Genomic DNA, 16783 nt, shown 5'->3' with positions numbered 1-16783 from the left:
GCGAGAGAGAGGAGGGAAAAAAGAAATAAAGCAAGCTGACCACCCCACCAACAGAAATAATAATAATAATACTTGCTGATTCGCATTCGGTCAGCCATCAACCTTATCCTGTGAGGTATTCCTTCACGCAAACACCCATTCTCTCGACCCAACGATTTACGGTACCTTATTGCATCGCATCTTCGAACCGCATGCAGCCGTGAACTCTCGCCATCTTAGTTCGGTAACCGCACCGGGCCTTGTTCTAGTCTATAGCGCATGCACGCGCGCGTGTGTGCCTGGGTGGCTAGTCCGAGTCGGCAAGCCGAGTAAAGCCAGTCAAACAGCCCTACCTGCCGAAGTGTCCCAAGCCTTCGGGACAAGCCACTGTTTCATTTTGAGGGATTACCCAGTGGAAGCTGGCCACGCCAAACCTCGGGAGGCTTTTTTGGATTCGTCTTAACCCTGATTACCACCTTTTCCTAGTCCTTTTAGTCCTTCAGCAATCGGGGTCCGCTCAACCTTTATTTTATTCGACAGAGGGTTCCAAGGTTGTGTCGAAGGGTAGTAACGGGAATATGAGGATTCGAATTCACACGACCTCTCATTAGTTCTGGTATGCGCGCAAGACTATATTTACTCTCTTATAAGACTGTTTCATACGTCACTGTCAAACGGACCGAGCTTAGGGATCCGGTTCGGCTGGAAAACCCTTCTGCGCCTCATTATCGCCACGAGGGACGGCACAGCGAAAAGTTTTTACGAAACTGACAGGCCGACCTGACCAAAAATAACCAAGCAGCGAAGAAGAGGTTTCGGAGCGGATCTTAACTGTGGCGTTTTCGTCATCAGAGTACTTCTATTTCTCGTACTTCTTACTAACTGCGAAAGTGAAAGTGACTATTAGTGCACGATCACACTCACAGAGAAACTTGCATACCTAGGTACACACTTTCTACCACGCGGCGTAGCTTCGCCACGATATTTAATTGCTGTTGCGTTCTACCAAATACGACGTTCGATCGCAAAAGCTGTTCTCGCAATATCAATTGTAAGCTACCTGCACAATTTAATTCATTTATTTTACCTTATACCTCTTCCCCATCTTTTTTCTTTTTCTTTTAAACAATTCCCTGTTATTCTTTTTTATTTCTTTCTTTACACGTATATAATACATTTCTCGAACGTACCTATACGTATACTTATGTGTTTATATTTATACATAGGTAACCTTTACTTAAAGTAAGCGTTCCTGGTCCTTACGTTGAAGAAATAAGAGAAAGGAGAAAGAGAGACGAAGAAAACAAATGTTAAAAAAAAACCTACAGATCTTACTAGTTATTTCCTAAAGCCTAAAAAAGTATACCTGCAACTACGTATATAGTAGAGAGGAAAACAAAAAATAGGCAGGCACAGGCACATACATAGGCGCGGACGCACATACCTACCGCCTACATTATACATCTACCATACATTTTGGAAAGGGCGGTTCGTTCGACCGAATCAGATTGGACCTTCCTTCTCTGCGGCCCGTTCTGCGACCTGTTAGACCCAACCCATCCTGACGGGATTCCGCCATTGCCCATTAAGGCGGGAGGTACGAGCCTAAAATCTGACCTGATTGGAACAATTATTCGCCTTTTTTTATTTTAATTTTTTTCTAAGAAAGAAAACCCACCTACCCTAAAACCCCAGCAGCCTTAGGTACATGTACCTATTCCCAGTGGTTATTACCTTACGGTAGGTAATTATTATTCCATTATTCCATTGTTCCATGCCCGAATTGAACATCCATAATCCATCATCCATCATCATATTACAATTCTCAATAATAGCAATAATAACAATAATAACAATAATAATTCGGTGCGACACAACATCCATATTTCATACCGTGTATTTTTCTCTCTTAGTCTTATCCTTCATCCATTTGCGCATTTTGTGTCATTTTCATATTATCAAATAATCCGGGTTGCGACCGTACGGAGGTTCTTCATTTTTCATTTTTCATTTTATTTTTTTGCCCTTCCTCTTTTCGTATTCTCTCAATCAATTGTTTTCACTTGGCCCACTGCGTACCCTCTCTCACTTACTTACATACCTCCATACCTATATCTATACCTACCACGTACCGATCTATCTATCTATACCTACGTCCTCATATAATCTACCTATATACATCTAATACATTCACCTCTCTTCCTCTATCCCATCGCCTTTAGGTTTATTTTTATTTTCTATTTTATTTTTCTCAGTGGGCGCATGCGCGCGCATATACACGCAGACATACATATACATACATACCTACATTACATGCACAGACCAGACGTACATACATACACACATACATCCAATCCATCATCCATCGTGTTTATCCTCCATTCATCCCTCCCAATCCATCAGTCCCATTCCTTTTCTCTTACCAAGTCTTACAGTACCGGTACCAACACCTTTCTACGAAGGCAACTGGATGAATCCATCTCCCGCTAGTGAGATCGACCCAGCCGCTGTAGCCCACTCCGCAGGTAGACAGGTAGACAGGTAGACAACGCTACCACCCTTTGCTCGGTTAGCGACTCAATAGCTTCATGCTTGGACCGTCGTCCTCGGTCGCCAACGCATCCACACGCAAGACGCACCCACCTCCACCCTCTCAATAGTAGTTCATCCGCCGTCGGTTCCGTTCTTTTAGACTCTGGTCTACCGGCGCGAATCACCGTTCTTACTAGCCCACCCCGGAAAGGAACGCTGCCGCTAGTAGGGCATTAGCTCTACGTAGGGAGTCATTCATTCGAGAAAGAAGGAAAAAAAAAAGGTACGTTTCTGCATCATCATCATACACACGCTGGGTCTCTCCGGTCCCAGTGCCACCTGAAACTTGCCTCGTCCTGCGTCGGGCGCGGCAGCATCGCTCGAATCAAACTTAGATGAAAAGTCACTTGGGGACTGACTATTCACGGACACATCCCAACACCTCTTCCTCTATCTCTACCTCTCTCCCTCACACATTCAGACTGATATACAGAGAGAGAAGTCTTTCTTATCCCCGTTTCTTCCTTTACCATTGCCAGTGCTATTACTATTATCATAACCCTTGCAAACTGCGGATCCTTGCTCCGCTTGCAGAGCTGCGTTCGCGTGGTTGTTGCCGTCCCCGTCCCTGTCCCTCGCCCCAACATCTAGGTAGCTAGGCACGCACACATAAACCACACTTACACACATACGGACACGTACATACCAAAAAAAAAAATACGTTTTAGCCTACCGTGCCGAGACGTAGCCCAAGGTACCCATCTTAACCCTTACCTACCTACCTGTCCGCCTACCTACTATCTCAGCTTTACTGGCCCTGAAGACAAGCAACTTATCCGCCGTTTAAACCCCGTTGTTGGCTGTTGGTTGGTTAGCTAGCTGGCTGGCTGGCTGAACTAGCTAGTTAATATTCCCTGAACCTTGTGAACTGCATAGTCTCCAGACGGCAGTTTAGTCCTGTTTGACGTTGCGGGCTGCAGAGATCTCGTGGCTGTGTGCAGGTGCGCATGTTGTGGTGTGTGTGTATATGTGTATGTGCGTAAGTGTGAGTTGAGTGTGTGTGAGTGAGCGTGGGTGAGTGAGTTGTGTGTGAGAGAGAGTGAGAGACGAGAGAGCGAGCGTGCGTTTAATGAAAATTTCATGGGTGGACATCATCATTTGGAACATATATTCTTGGTAAACCAACTGTTTGGAAAATTCTCTTCTCGCTATCTATTTCCTAACTGAAAAAAAAGGAAGGAGAGGAAGAAGAAGAAAAAGCACTATTATATGGGGTTTCGTTATATTTTATTTTTTATGTCTTGTTTTTTTTTGTTTTTGCCCTTCCTTACTGCCACCAGTAACCACTAACCACGACTACTACTACATACACACACACACACACGCACTACTACACATATGCGCACTAAGTAGATCTACTTCTGCTCGGATCCATTCCAGCTAACAGGCTAGCTAGGCTCTTCCAAGATTCTCTTGCAGCAGCCCCCAAGGGTCATCCCGCAAAACCAAAATATAGAAGAGTCAGACCCCTTCTCTTCTACCCGGCACTACAAACTCCGCCGTCTGTGTTGTTAAGGTTCTTCCCCTTCCACCACCACTACGGTTGGCCCCGCCATTCCACCTAAATTTCTTGCGCCGCCATTCTACGCGCAGTCAAGTCATCTTCCCTCCCGCACTTCCTTCTCATCCCTCGATTATTGTTGCGCCTTCTTCCGTCGTTCTATAATTAATACCGGCGTCCATCCTTCCCAAGCTAACCCGTTGCTCTCTGCAGCGACGTTGCGTTATCCGCGGACCCCTGCAGCCCATTAAGGACTTAAGGCGATCGGTCCTGGCGGCGCGCATCTGATAACTTCTAGACTTGAAGAGATTCGCCACAACGCAGGCTCGCATATTCACCCTGGTTCTTTCCGAATTTTGACATGGTCGTCGACCGGCATATCACCTTATCTCGGGAATAGCATATTTGAAGGGGATCGTCAAGTCGCCAGGGTATCAAAATCTCGAAACGCAGGTCGCCTCAGGCGCCACTTAAAACAGGCTATCTCCTAGCTGCTGCGTGGTTGTCCGCTCTCAAATATTCACCCTGGCGCCCCTCAGCGTCCGTTAACGTAGCATGGCAGAAGACCGTCGACATAGAGGACAACCGCTGAGGCACGACCAAACCGACGACTCCCAATATCCTCCAGTTCCTGGGGAGGAGGACGACCGTGCCAGAGCCATTCCTTATCACCATCCACGGCCCCAAATGGCGACGAGCACCGTAAGATTGCCGTCTATTCAAGATCCCCACGGAGCCTACGGCCCCTCTGGGGGCAGAGGCTGGGACCCAAGAGCTGGTGGTTATGGTCCTTCGCCGAGCTCGACGAACGGCTACCCCCCTCCGCCTAGCAGCGCACAAGCGCCCCCGCCTACAGCTTATTCTCCCCCAAGCGCTGGCAGCGCATATCCCCCTCCTGGTTCTAGCCACCCTTCATATCTTCCACCAGTTCACGCGCCAGCCTCCGATCCCAGAACCAATTATCCAGACCCAAGAACGGCGCAGTATTTTCCGGGCTACAGCACTCCCGGACCCTATGACTTTGCGTACCGAGGAGACCGTGGCGCCCCCGGCGCGTATCCTGAATATGCGAGAGGTGGACATGCAGGAGCCGCTGTAATGCAACAGTCTGCTCCCCGGCAGCGAACTTCGATTGCCTGCAGATATTGCAGAAGGAGGAAGGTAAGGCTAGATTAAGTGAAAAAAAAAAAAAAAAAAAAGCCATTTAAAATACGTCAAGGGACTAACATAGCTATAGATCCGCTGTAGTGGCTACCAGAATTCGCCAGGCGGTAAATGTACAAATTGTATCAAGATGAATCAAGAATGCGTTTTCCAGCCGGTTTCATCGTCCTCATCCACTGCATTTGTTCCCGTTTCGGCATTGCCAAACGGTATTCCACCAGGTACGCAACTATTTGGAGCATATGGCCAACCGCTAGCAGGCCCATCGAACCTCGCCTCAGCAGGCAGCTATCAGACCGCAAATCCGCAATATGATCAGCCATTGCCTTCCCCAACTGGCTCGTACGGATCTTTTTCAGAAGAAAGATCTGAGGCGGGCAGGCGACGGCCGAGACCCTCGGAAGACGAGCATGGAGTTCGTTTACCACCTCCAAACACGTTCCCCGACGATAATCCACGACGACGATCTCCCTCGTCCAGCAGTAGCCCGAGCCATCTGCAACCACTCTCGCAATTACAACCACAGCCGGCTTCATACGCCGGATATGATAACAGAACACCACCGCCAAGAGGCAGTCCGTCTGGTGCTCCGGCAGGGCCTAGCACCGCGAGTTCTGTAATGAGCTTAGAGAATATAATGGGTACTGGACCACCTTCTAGCAATGATATTGACCAGAAAATGTTGGGTCGCTTGAATCGTCGGACACAACAGTAAAATAAAGAAAATATTGGTTTCTATAGAGGCCACAGAGTGGTAACGGGATCAATATTATTGCTCGGAAGCGAGTCTGGGAGGGGTTGGGAAAATAGAACGCTGCTGGCGGCGGGTTTGAAGAGCTAAATCTGCGACGAGGGCTCTCGGTATTCAAATCGATTTTCAATTAACGAGTCGACGGCATAACAGGGCGATATTTGCATTTCCTTCGTCAAGGCGGCGGTCACGAGTCGAAGGCGTAAACCGAGGTCATCTGCGGACGGATACGAAAAAAAAAACAGGAGAGCAAGCCGCGTTAAAAGACCACCTACCTACTTAGATCACTACTAGTTTGGCGACGAACTTCGATCATAGCATATTGTCTATTCGTTTGTTTTTACATCAGTTCTACTTATTATGCTTTTAATTCTTTTAAAGTCGTCCACTTGATTTCGAACACGGGAGGGGATAAGAAGATTGGTTCGCCTCACGGCAAAAATCAGAAAGCTGGTGGTTGCGTGTTTTAGTTTTATTGTGTTTTTTATCGTCTAAGCGTTTATCCGTTACGTTGTTTTCATAATACAGTTCATGATTTCAATGAGTTGCAGGCATTATTATGCCTATCTCTAGAAAGACATAATCAAAATTCAACAGTGAATGAGAGTCCTACGTATATGATTAATTCTTGCGGCCTTGAAAATCGTAGTGTTGCTACCAAGGACATTTAAACCTATTTCTCTGACTACCTAACGGCAAGCGTGTTGGGGGCCTTCAGAGACGGTGTTAGACAAGTAGATGGTCAGGTACCTAGGTAGGTTGGGGTCACGCTAGTATGATAGCTACGCAGAGACAATGATGGAAGAGGCCCAGGGGGGCGGGACAATAGCAGTGCCTCCTCATCAGACCAAAACCAGCGGACCCTTTGCAGTGGATACCAGGACCAGGCCAAGTTTTTTGGTAAGAAAGGGCTGGAATTTGTTGGCAATATTTGGCCGTGGATGCTACTGTACCACCCTCCCATAAACACGGAATCCGATCCGGCAGGCCCTTCAGTGCCAATTTGGCGCTGGCAGCGGTATCCTAGTCGCAGTTACGTCCTGGGGATCTTAGCGACACATTACACGCATATAGCAGCGGCGTCGTGACCTCGCACTGGCATTTTCCTCGCTCACCTACATGCTACTACATATGCAAGTAGGCTCGCTGGCAGAGGAAGAAGAGGGAGTAGGGTGGGAAGGCCTCCACGATCCGGTATCCCCGTACGAAGTACGAAAGAGGAACTTGAGACTCGGGCTCTACTAGTCTTTCCATCCTCTGTCTATTTTCTTCGGAACAAGCCATGGAAGTATGTAGGTAGACTGACAAGGCAATCATCTTAGTCAATGGAACTTGCGGGTAAAGTAACAGCGGTATGTACGAGTGACGACACGGGATCGATCTCCCACTTGGCCTTAGTTTGCATGCAGAGTGAAATAATAGCATAGTTAGCTAGGTATTCGGCTGTGTAAAGAACCTGGCACGGAAGATAAAAACTAGCCCCCTTGTGAAGTAGGCTCGTGACAAACTGGTGTAGCTCCCGCGAGGTCCCGGAAAGGGCCATGAAGCTGGCCAGAATCATAGACGGGGCAGATGGAACGTCGCGTAGCGGCTAGTTGAACCGAAGAGCAGGCTAGTTGGCGACTAGCAATGCTAGTTATTACAAAATATCCGTTTGAAAAACAACGTCGGTGGATTTAGTTCAAGCTGCACTTCTAGCTCAGTAAGAGGTAAGGAAGACCCTTGAAGCTCAGCCTGGTCGCTGAGAGTTGGTGCGGACAAACGCAAATCCTTCGACAGCGTTGTTGCGAATGTATTATGACTTTCCTACCCCACGGTAGGGACCTAGGGGTTGGGACTTGAGAGGATCGCCGTCTCACCTCCTCACGACCTATAATGCATACGGCCATTTACATAGCTCCTTTGCGTCCCCATACTCTAGCGTAAAAAAGAGTGAAACAAGCCGTCGAAAACCCCGAGAAGGAGACTCCAGTTTACATAAGTGCGTAGAAGTATATACCATGTACAGTTTTCGCTCAGGGTTATCCAGCACTAAAACTAATACCTCGGCGGCCATTGTGGGAACGCTACGGATGACGCCACGTACCGTACCGTACCGAAACTTTACGTTTGTTTATTCTCCATTGTTCGGAATTTTTCCCCTTCCTTCTCCTTCCTTGAACCCCCCCTTGAACTTGAACTGGGTCGAGAACGTGGCCCATCTCGCAGCCCTGGGAGAAAAACCGCCTATCTGCCCCGGTCAAGCATCGCCCGCCTCAAAACCAGACAGGCGGTATTCCTTTCCCCCGGATAGGCCAAATTTGTACCTAGCACCCCCTATAAATGACTAAAAGTTTGCTATACGCGTACCATCTACCGCGTTGGGAGCTAAAGCTGGGTTTTGCTTACATACCTGTAGGGAGGTAAACACTAAAACTAAATCATGTCTGCAACTAGTTTCTGGAACACGACACAAACAATCCATAAATCTAGTAATTTACTCCCTATACTACGAATGCGAGATTCGCTGCATAGAATTTCTCTAGCAATGGCCCTCGGTCTAGCTTGATACTACGCCTCGAATATCTGACGATGGCTTGCGTAAAGTAAATGCTAATCGGCAGGCAAATAACTCTTGGTATTCATTAATCTAGTTGATAGCTACCACAATAAAGCGCCCTCCTTCGCCTTCTACGAACGAGTTTGTAAAACGCCCAATCCTAAACCGATTCTCGCCCTTCGGCGCTTGTGTGATAATCGCGGTGTCTAAAAACTATCGACTACGATCCCCAGACCGCTCTTCCCCCACGAAGCCTAAGTAGTAGACCGACACGAGTCGGGGTCGCCTGGTTTATAACGCCGATAGCCTGCCGAGTATACCGAGAGATCATCGAGATGATACTACGCTACTAGTTCTCTGGTCGGTGAAGCAGAAAGAGCATGACTCGATCTTCTAACCCACCGGAGTAAAAAAAACTGATACCCTTTTTGATCGCACGCGTCCAAAATAGATACCAATAGACCCTCAAAGTTTTCCGAAAATGCCGCGAGAGGCTCACGAAAGAATACATGAAAAGACTCTACATACCGAGCTAGGTAACGAACGACAGGTGAAGTTACTATGTTGGAACAAGGTTAAAATGTCTCGTCGTGGCCTATCCATTTCTATTGGAATACGCGACCCAAGGCTGGGAGACATAGAGCATCTATTCCTTTGAACTAGGTTATTTTGAGCCTTTGTTGTTGTTAGCTAAGACAGCCTGGTCCGAATTGTTGGCTCAACACGTTTGCAATTGGAGTTACAATACCGCTAATCAGATTCTACCCAGGTAGCCAGCCATTAAGCATCTGTTCGAGGCTATTTCGAACATACATGTATCCGATTAATTCCATATTCCCTCCAGCAATGTCCAATGTAAACTATTTACCAACATCACAGGTAATCTTGACTGTTGGTTACTGGAAAACAACACATTGCCCCAATGGACAATCCACAATATATTAGTACTCCATATTCGTATAGAACTTTGACCGATCTACCCCGTTTCCATATACCGCCATGCATCTTCGCTGATACCTGCGATTTACTCCATCGACCTCCTTGCCGGAATGTTAGTGATAGGGTGTTGATTACCATAACACCAACCAACGTTTAGGGGGAATCTGGAGCACAAAGCACGATTCGTATAAGGTATAGGTGGACATAGTGGATTTAGCCCACGATCTTATGATGCTCCATTACTGGCATGGCAATATATAGTTATACATACCTACATAGAGGCTGCTGTTATGGATGACCTAACAGTAAATTAAAGGACTTTTATCTGAGCCGATATGTTCCGTGTGAGATTAAGGCGTAATCTTCACTGTAGAATGTGTAAGAAAGTATACTCACATACTATGCATTTTGTAGATAAAGATAGGGATTTTGAGGTCATGGAGCTGCTTGGAATTATACGTCGATGACGGCATGCAATATATTTTTTGATATACTTCCATTATATAATCATTTAGTATATAAGGGCGAAACGAGACTTGAAATAAATCTCATCCGAGTAATCTACGTGATATTACTTTGACGTTGATTTTCACCTTGCCATGGGAAGGTTATTTGAGGAGGGCTTTTTATGTTGCTTGACGACGCAGGAGATAGGGGGTAGCGCTTATTCCGAACAGTCACTTGCATGCGAGTGCTTTCATAGACGTATGACATCTTTTATGTCCTGAGAAAAACACTCCAGCTCTATAATTATAGACGCGGATCCATAATATAAAGTGCCCGTCTATTTCCCGTTCTTTCCTCAGTTCCAGGCATCAAAATACGATTGAATGCTTAGCATAATATCCCCGATGTGCGGAGTTATGGAGACCACAAATAGGGGCAGGTTCAAGGCACAGAAAGAGTTCTTTTTCTGCCCACCAACGCTACTATTCTCGACCGTCCTGTTGGTTCTCCAAGGCTTGACACGTCAGTAGAGCAGTAAATATGGATATAGGATACCAGGATTACTTATCATATTTTGCTGGAGCTTTAGCATGGCTCTATAGTGAATAGTACAGGCGAAAATTTTGGTATTTTATACATTAGATAGGCATTAGGCGACGAGATGAACATCCACGAGAAGGGAAAATTGACGAGAGAAAAATACGCGAAGACAGGAAAAAGTGACGGCTCAAAATGATTCTAAAAAGCAAGGCGTAATAATAAAACAGGGTTAAAAAAAACCTCGAAATGCAAAAAGCTCAGTCTCCCAGGAATCCTCGTACAGGGTCTTGCCCTCTACGTGATTCGACTCGGAGACCTACGAAAACCCGAACACTTGTTCGGATTTTACTGACCGCGCCTCTAACCACTCTGCCACACAGCTCCGTATTCTGGTCACAGGTTGCTAGAGGACCTCGATCAATGGGGTCTCGTTTATCATACCTTATATGTTTTTGCGTGCGTGTGCACCGTGTGGTCTGTTCATTGCTATGAACGTGACCCGGATTACCGTGCGAAGGCTTGATGCGTATTCAACGCCATAGCAACAAAGTTAGTTTGCAGAATAATTAATGAGGCTGGGTCACGACTCCTTACCCAGTTTCACAGTGAACAATATACCCTCAATTCCCATAGCTAGTCATGAGACCAAATTTCGAAGAAAAAAAATGGATTTTTCGTATGGATTGCATTTTATTCAGGCTAGTGTAGACAATTCGCCCGCAGTGTATCTAATAGTAGATGTGATGGCATTATTCTAAAATTGATGTGTACTCTGCTTATCTATGGGCTGACTACGAAAGCGCCGCCTAATAATATCGCGGGTTCTTCGATGTTGTGATGCTCGTAGCTGAACAGAGCCTCGCCGTCAGCAAAATTACCTTCATGGGAGCGATTTGATCAGCTTTAAGGGGTTGGTGTTGCTTACCTCAATGTACCAACGCCACCAGCTTCTAATAGGAATGCCGGTCCATCCTGTAACGTCTTTCCAGCCCATCTCAAGGCGAAGGCGCGGAGGATGTGACCATGTGCTACGACGAGCACGTCGCCGGGTGGTGGGTTCCCAGACTTGGGCTTGCCGATTACGGGAGAGTGCCATTTATCCCGAATCTCCTTGATAATACGGTCCACTCGCTCCGTTACGTCGTCAGGGCTCCTGAATTATATGTTAACTTTCCCATTTTGACCCCCACCTACTAGCGGGGTAAACTTGTGTCACCGACATTCCTCTTGACGATAAAGATAGAGAAAGGATACTATGACTTACTCTCCACCGACACATCCATCTCTCCAAATATCCCATCTCTCAGTCAGTCCCTGTTTAGAACGGATTTCGCGAATTTCGGGACTTGTTATGCCCTCATAGTCACCATAATCCCATTCACGGATATCCTGTGTAACTTCAACTCGAGCGCCACAAACCTGGCCCGCCCCAGGCAGCTTTTCCCCATGGAGTTTCCAGGGCAATGAATCCTCGACGTCGAAATTCAGCAGTTCAAAAGTCCGCTGCGCTCGCTTCCGTGGCGACACATATCTAATGTAGTATAAATTAGCAGTGGTTAATTTTTTCGACTAAGCTTGTGAAACGTGTTTCGAGAAGTCGTCTTTCTGCGTACTATGTTATGGAAGCGCCCACGTGTCTCTTCGAGCTTAAAAGGGGAGGTGATGTTGGAGAGTCCGGACAATCTCCATAAGGCCACACATCTGAGTTTGCTCGGATGCTTATATTGAGTCGGGAAATGGCCCATCCCACAGCCAACTTTGTGGAATTCCCATAAGCATTAGATCGACCCAAGCTTCTCGCCGTTTGACGAGGAGATTATAGAGATTCGTACAATATTGAATGACGATAAGAGACATACTTACATATGTGCGAGTTGCTTGGGCACAATTAGTCGATCCTCCCCAACGAGCGCTCGACCGGTCGCCTTTACACGCTTCTCTCCATTGGGGGTCAAAGGAATATCCGTCACGCCCGTGTGTTTGCCACTAAGTGACCACTCTGTCTCACCGTGACGAACGAGAAAGACTCGAGGGGTTGGCATTGCGCGCAGTCGATGCAACGGTTTTACTCGAGAATTATGATAACTCCGCCAAGAGAAAAACGGTATTAATGATACAATGTATTAGTACCGAAACTCGAGGTACCGTTGAGCGATATTTCCGATAATCCGTGGGCTTAATTCCTGATCACACAGGAGGTCTGGCACCAATAGCAAGCCACACACGTCAGAATTATCCGGAGAAGACAGCACAGTATTCCTGAGCTGCGTGATACTGGTCCAACAGTTAAATGATAGCTTTCAATAGACTCGATTATGAAGAAGTCTTGTAAGAGACACAGTACAGGCGAAGCCCCTCAAAGAGATACGGATAAAGGGGGATCAATACTCGATTGAGTTGACAGCAAATGAATAACAGAATATAATTAATTACAACGGCAATCGACCTGCAAGGCTTGCGACCGAAACGATTCTTAAATATCTTGGGGTATTGAACAAACTCATGGATGATGAGTGTGATAAAATACCTGGGAAGAATAATCAACCGAAAGAGAGACATACTCGAACGGTATTCCGGACTAACCTAAGCTCGGTACCTAGGTAGTCATCGAGCTAATAATCAATGGATAATCATCAATCGATGATGTCGTTTGCTGATGCTGCGAGTGGATTACTAAGGACACTGGCCCTATGGCGTACGTTATTGTTCGCTATTGGTTCCACTAATAGAAATAACGATATCGCCGGCGGGGTCCCTGTTCCTTCTGCGTCTAGCGGCCCCGACGCGGAGCTAATAGAGCTACGACCCTGGACCGCCACTGCCATTACTGAACCATCTGCATCCGTACCTTCCATTTTTTCCAATTCGCGCGAAAGACTTACAGATACGACAACCACGAATTATCCCGCCGCCGATCGTTCCTGCGACGAAATTAGAACCCCCGAACTCCCGAGAGCGGCCGTTATCCGTCGCTCAGGCAGGGAAACTACACCCGGTCCAATTTGCTACGCTAGTTCTTTCAGCGGCGACCCAGAAAGCAGCGCGAGCAATAGCAGCAGAAACTTAGAAGGAACAACAACTAAGATAAACGGTAATGACGCGGCACGTCGACGAGCAGTGAGGAAGAAGCAACAGGCGAGTGAGCTCTGTTGGAGGGAGTACTGGGGATAAACATCGATTCAATTCGACACAGACGAAAAAAGAAAAGGTCGAAATAAAAAAAAATCAAACATGGCGTCCCGCCAACCACCCCCACCATCCTCCAAAACTCGCCCTCCAAGACGAATACGGCGCGGCGCCGCCCCCCTAGGTCCAAATACTGTTACCAACCCAAATACCCTTTCGAGCTCGAGCCGCGGTGGTTTCTCACCTAGAAAACTTGTTTGGACAGGTGCATTCGCCGCGATAACAATAGTCGGCGCGATCTATGGCGCGGGGCTCAAGACGCAACAGGAGTTTAAGCAAGAAAAGCAACAAATCATCGAGTCTACTCCCGAAGACCGTATACGCGACCTCGAGACGCGGCGCGCGATGCTTGTAAAGCAGAAGATGCCGCTTGAGCGCAAGTTAGTAGCTCTGAGGGAGAGGATGAAGGCTCAAGAGTTAGAAGCTGCTGCCGCTGCTGAGGGTAGTAGTGGGGTAGAGGGGGGTAAAAAGTAAGAAGACCCGATTATCATTTAAGGATATTATATACGAAAAGAGACGGAGGCATAGAAGACATTGTCGCGAGGCGTGAACGGTTGAACAGTGGTTAGGAACTACCTCACCCATCCATGGAAATCATCCACGGGAGTAGACGATCAAATGATCGACCTTACCAGTCTTCCAGACCATATTACGACGCATATGTTAGGCATGAGGTATATTGGTAGCTGTAGGTCAAGGCTTTTCAATGCCTAGCTAGGCAGCCGTTGACGATGAGGGGTTACGTTCGGAGGACTCACTGCTATCACGCCTATCTTGACGCGTATATTGCAGCGAGGCTAGAGGTCTAGAAAATTGTAGCATCAAAGACCTACGCGACAATTGTCGCGTATGAGTCGTGCAAGTCCTATCATATAGAAACCCGCACGAGGAGAACAAATTTTAGAAGATTTGAATAAAAAAACTGGCAAGAGTATTATTTTCCGAACCGTGCCCTATCAAGTGGATGTGAGTCTAATGCTACTAGCCCCATATTCCCTGCTTGCCATGCACGCATGCATTCATACATAACGCCAGTATGTAATATCGTCTTCTCGTACCATTTTTCTTTCTCATGATTACTCGATCGTGCCGTCAGCGGCAGGTAAGGCGATGGCGCGGTAGAGCAGGATGAGAGCTGAGTGCGACTCGCCACCACCAGCGAGCGCCTCGATCTTGTCCGACGTTACTTCCGACACCTTGTCGTCGTTGAACCACCACCATTTGCCATCCTCTTCTTTGCGCTTGCCCGTCTTCGGATCGACTGGAGCGGCCTTCTTGACGTAAGCCGTGTAATGACCGCTGTCCGCACTAGCACCCTGGTGTGTAACGACTCCTCGAAGCTCATACAGCCCTGACTGGTTGGCACCATCATCTTTGCCCAACTCCGGGTTGATCAAAGCATGTAGCTCCTTCTTCGCTTCGAGAAGCGCAGCATCGCGTTCAGCGTCGATTTCGGCGTCCGTCTTGTAAGTCTCACCCATCTCAACATCACCATCCGCCGAAGTGGCAGCTTTCTTGCTGTCATCCTTCTTCTCGTCCTTCTTAGCCGCACCCTTACCGCTGGGAATATCGCCGACATCTTCACCAGCAAGGTTTCGCTTGCGTCGCTTGCGTGCGCGTTCGATATCTTCCTCGTCCTTCCGAACTTCTCGAACCTTATCTCTAACCGGAACCAGCATTCCCTTCAGCTTATCGTCGCAAAATTCTACGAGATCTAATTCGTGAGGGAAGGTAACTTTTCGCATAATCTTGGCCTTCTTCTGAGTCTCTCGTTTCCAGAAGAAGCGAACGAAATGTACAGTAAGGTACTTGGGTAATCGAGAGATCTTGGAGGTCTTGGTGTAAACAGCGTCTCTACCAAGAACTTCCGATCTTTTCTCCAGCTTCTCACTCAGACCATTAGCAATACCGTCTCGTAGATGATTTGTACTCGAGTCGATGTGGCAGTTGAGCTTGATGAAAGTATCTTTCGATACTACGGCCTTCTCTCCACCCTCACGAGCTGCAGGTTCATCGCATCCGAGTTCGGATGTGAATTCTCCGGACATATACTTGTCAACGAAAGAGCTTTCGGTGGAATTAGAAGTATCCTTCACGTGTAGCTTTTGGCGTAGCTGAGTGACGATTTGGGACCACGCCTCCTCCGCATCTTGTTGGGCGTAGCCCGGACCGGTTCGTGAGCGCTCGGCAAATTGAGGAAAGGCAGTTCGCAGGGCGGTTAAGAAGGCGTGGGGGACGTATGTTTCCTGAGTTTCCGACATATACTTGTAGAGATCTCGAAGCTGTTTCGTCAGGTCTAACGGAGGCATAAGAGCAGCGGCAGCACCGCCAGCCTGGGGTTCGTAGGTACCAAGAGCGTTCTGCAACTCTGGGATAGCACGTAGAGCCTGTAGGGTAGAGTTGAGGTAGCATGTATTACCAAGGTTGGTCAGACCAGCAGGTATAGCTCCCTCTTGTTGGGCGGCTTCGGCTTCCGTCATATCCTCAATAAACTTGATCTGTTCCTTAGGACGGGCGAGGATATCCTTTCCACCCGGTGTTCCAAGCATCATTATTGACTGACCAGGTTGGAAGTTGAACTTGCTCATGGGGGTATCATCTTTCACCTGGCCACCTTTGACCAAGATCTTCTGGCGTTCGGGCTCTACTCCGGTGAGGCTGTAAAGTTGGAATTTGAAGATTTCACCGGTCGAATCGGGGTCGACCTCAACATCATATTTGGTGCCTTGGTGCTTCACGACAACTGTATCGAGCAAGGCAAGTTAGTGGGGCAATTCTTCAGCAGAAGCGGAGTGCTTGAGTTCGAATTTATAGGTACTTACTAGGTATTGTCGCCATGCTGGAATAAAAATGGATAATACGTCCTTTTCGATATCTTGAAGAATCCCAACAGACAGGATAAGGAAGAAACTTGGTATGGTTCCGAAGAAGGGACGGATGTTTTTATTAATTCAAGTACATGTGCAGTTGTATTATGTATAGGCAAGGCAAACTCGTGGTGCGTCACCCAATGATCGATGCGATTCTACCCGGCTTTTAGAGTTTCACCTGAAGTGGGTCCTAACCATAGCTACTCATTTCACCAGCCACAAAAACTGCCACATTATGACCTAACATTGTATCAGGTTGATAGTCCAGTCTTGTT

The 16783-nt window shown here is 47.4% G+C and overlaps 5 protein-coding genes across 5 annotated transcripts; 3 read left to right on the top strand and 2 right to left on the bottom strand.

Moving 5' to 3' along the window:
- Positions 1-3965: 3965 nt before the first annotated feature.
- F4822DRAFT_389891 (uncharacterized protein) lies at positions 3966-6612 on the top strand. The gene is made up of 2 exons (XM_051457020.1): positions 3966-5233; positions 5310-6612. Exons 1-2 carry the CDS (start codon positions 4628-4630, stop codon positions 5949-5951), a joined length of 1248 nt encoding a protein of 415 aa, XP_051317964.1. The 5' UTR covers positions 3966-4627; the 3' UTR covers positions 5952-6612.
- Positions 6613-11084: 4472 nt separating this feature from the next.
- On the bottom strand, positions 11085-12784 carry F4822DRAFT_118450 (phosphoglycerate mutase-like protein). Its single transcript, XM_051452568.1, has 4 exons — positions 12316-12784; positions 11717-11983; positions 11378-11605; positions 11085-11299 (listed from the first exon to the last, which is right to left on the bottom strand). Exons 1-4 carry the CDS (start codon positions 12492-12494, stop codon positions 11233-11235), a joined length of 741 nt encoding a protein of 246 aa, XP_051317963.1. The 5' UTR covers positions 12495-12784; the 3' UTR covers positions 11085-11232.
- A 311-nt stretch (positions 12785-13095) lies between these two features.
- On the top strand, positions 13096-13623 carry F4822DRAFT_425399 (uncharacterized protein; the record flags this gene model as incomplete). The annotated part of the gene is made up of 1 exon (XM_051460326.1): positions 13096-13623. One exon carries the CDS (start codon positions 13096-13098, stop codon positions 13621-13623), a length of 528 nt encoding a protein of 175 aa, XP_051317962.1.
- A 60-nt stretch (positions 13624-13683) lies between these two features.
- F4822DRAFT_425398 (uncharacterized protein) lies at positions 13684-14112 on the top strand (the record flags this gene model as incomplete). The annotated part of the gene is made up of 1 exon (XM_051460325.1): positions 13684-14112. One exon carries the CDS (start codon positions 13684-13686, stop codon positions 14110-14112), a length of 429 nt encoding a protein of 142 aa, XP_051317961.1.
- A 473-nt stretch (positions 14113-14585) lies between these two features.
- On the bottom strand, positions 14586-16625 carry F4822DRAFT_389882 (cysteine proteinase). Its single transcript, XM_051457019.1, has 2 exons — positions 16461-16625; positions 14586-16381 (listed from the first exon to the last, which is right to left on the bottom strand). The coding sequence occupies exons 1-2, from the start codon at positions 16474-16476 to the stop codon at positions 14715-14717; spliced, it is 1683 nt and encodes a 560-aa protein (XP_051317960.1). The 5' UTR covers positions 16477-16625; the 3' UTR covers positions 14586-14714.
- Positions 16626-16783: the final 158 nt, after the last annotated feature.

This window comes from Hypoxylon trugodes, assembly GCF_022578975.1.
Source record: "Hypoxylon trugodes strain CBS 135444 unplaced genomic scaffold F4822scaffold_2, whole genome shotgun sequence".
Lineage (NCBI taxonomy): Eukaryota > Fungi > Ascomycota > Sordariomycetes > Xylariales > Hypoxylaceae > Hypoxylon > Hypoxylon trugodes.
The sequence above is the reverse complement of the archived record's forward strand: the minus strand, read 5'-3'. Positions and strand labels throughout refer to the sequence as shown.

Bases quoted from the DNA above. Each gene is read 5' to 3' on its own strand.
- F4822DRAFT_389891 (XM_051457020.1), top strand. From the start codon at position 4,628: ATGGCAGAAGACCGTCGACATAGAGGACAACCGCTGAGGCACGACCAA. The intron at 5,234-5,309 runs GTAAGGCTAGAT...ACATAGCTATAG, and splicing joins GATATTGCAGAAGGAGGAAG to ATCCGCTGTAGTGGCTACCA.
- F4822DRAFT_118450 (XM_051452568.1), bottom strand. From the start codon at position 12,494: ATGCCAACCCCTCGAGTCTTTCTCGTTCGTCACGGTGAGACAGAGTGG. The intron at 11,984-12,315 runs GTAAGTATGTCT...ATACTACATTAG, and splicing joins CCCAAGCAACTCGCACATAT to ATATGTGTCGCCACGGAAGC. The intron at 11,300-11,377 runs GTAAGCAACACC...GGCTCTGTTCAG, and splicing joins GGTGGCGTTGGTACATTGAG to CTACGAGCATCACAACATCG.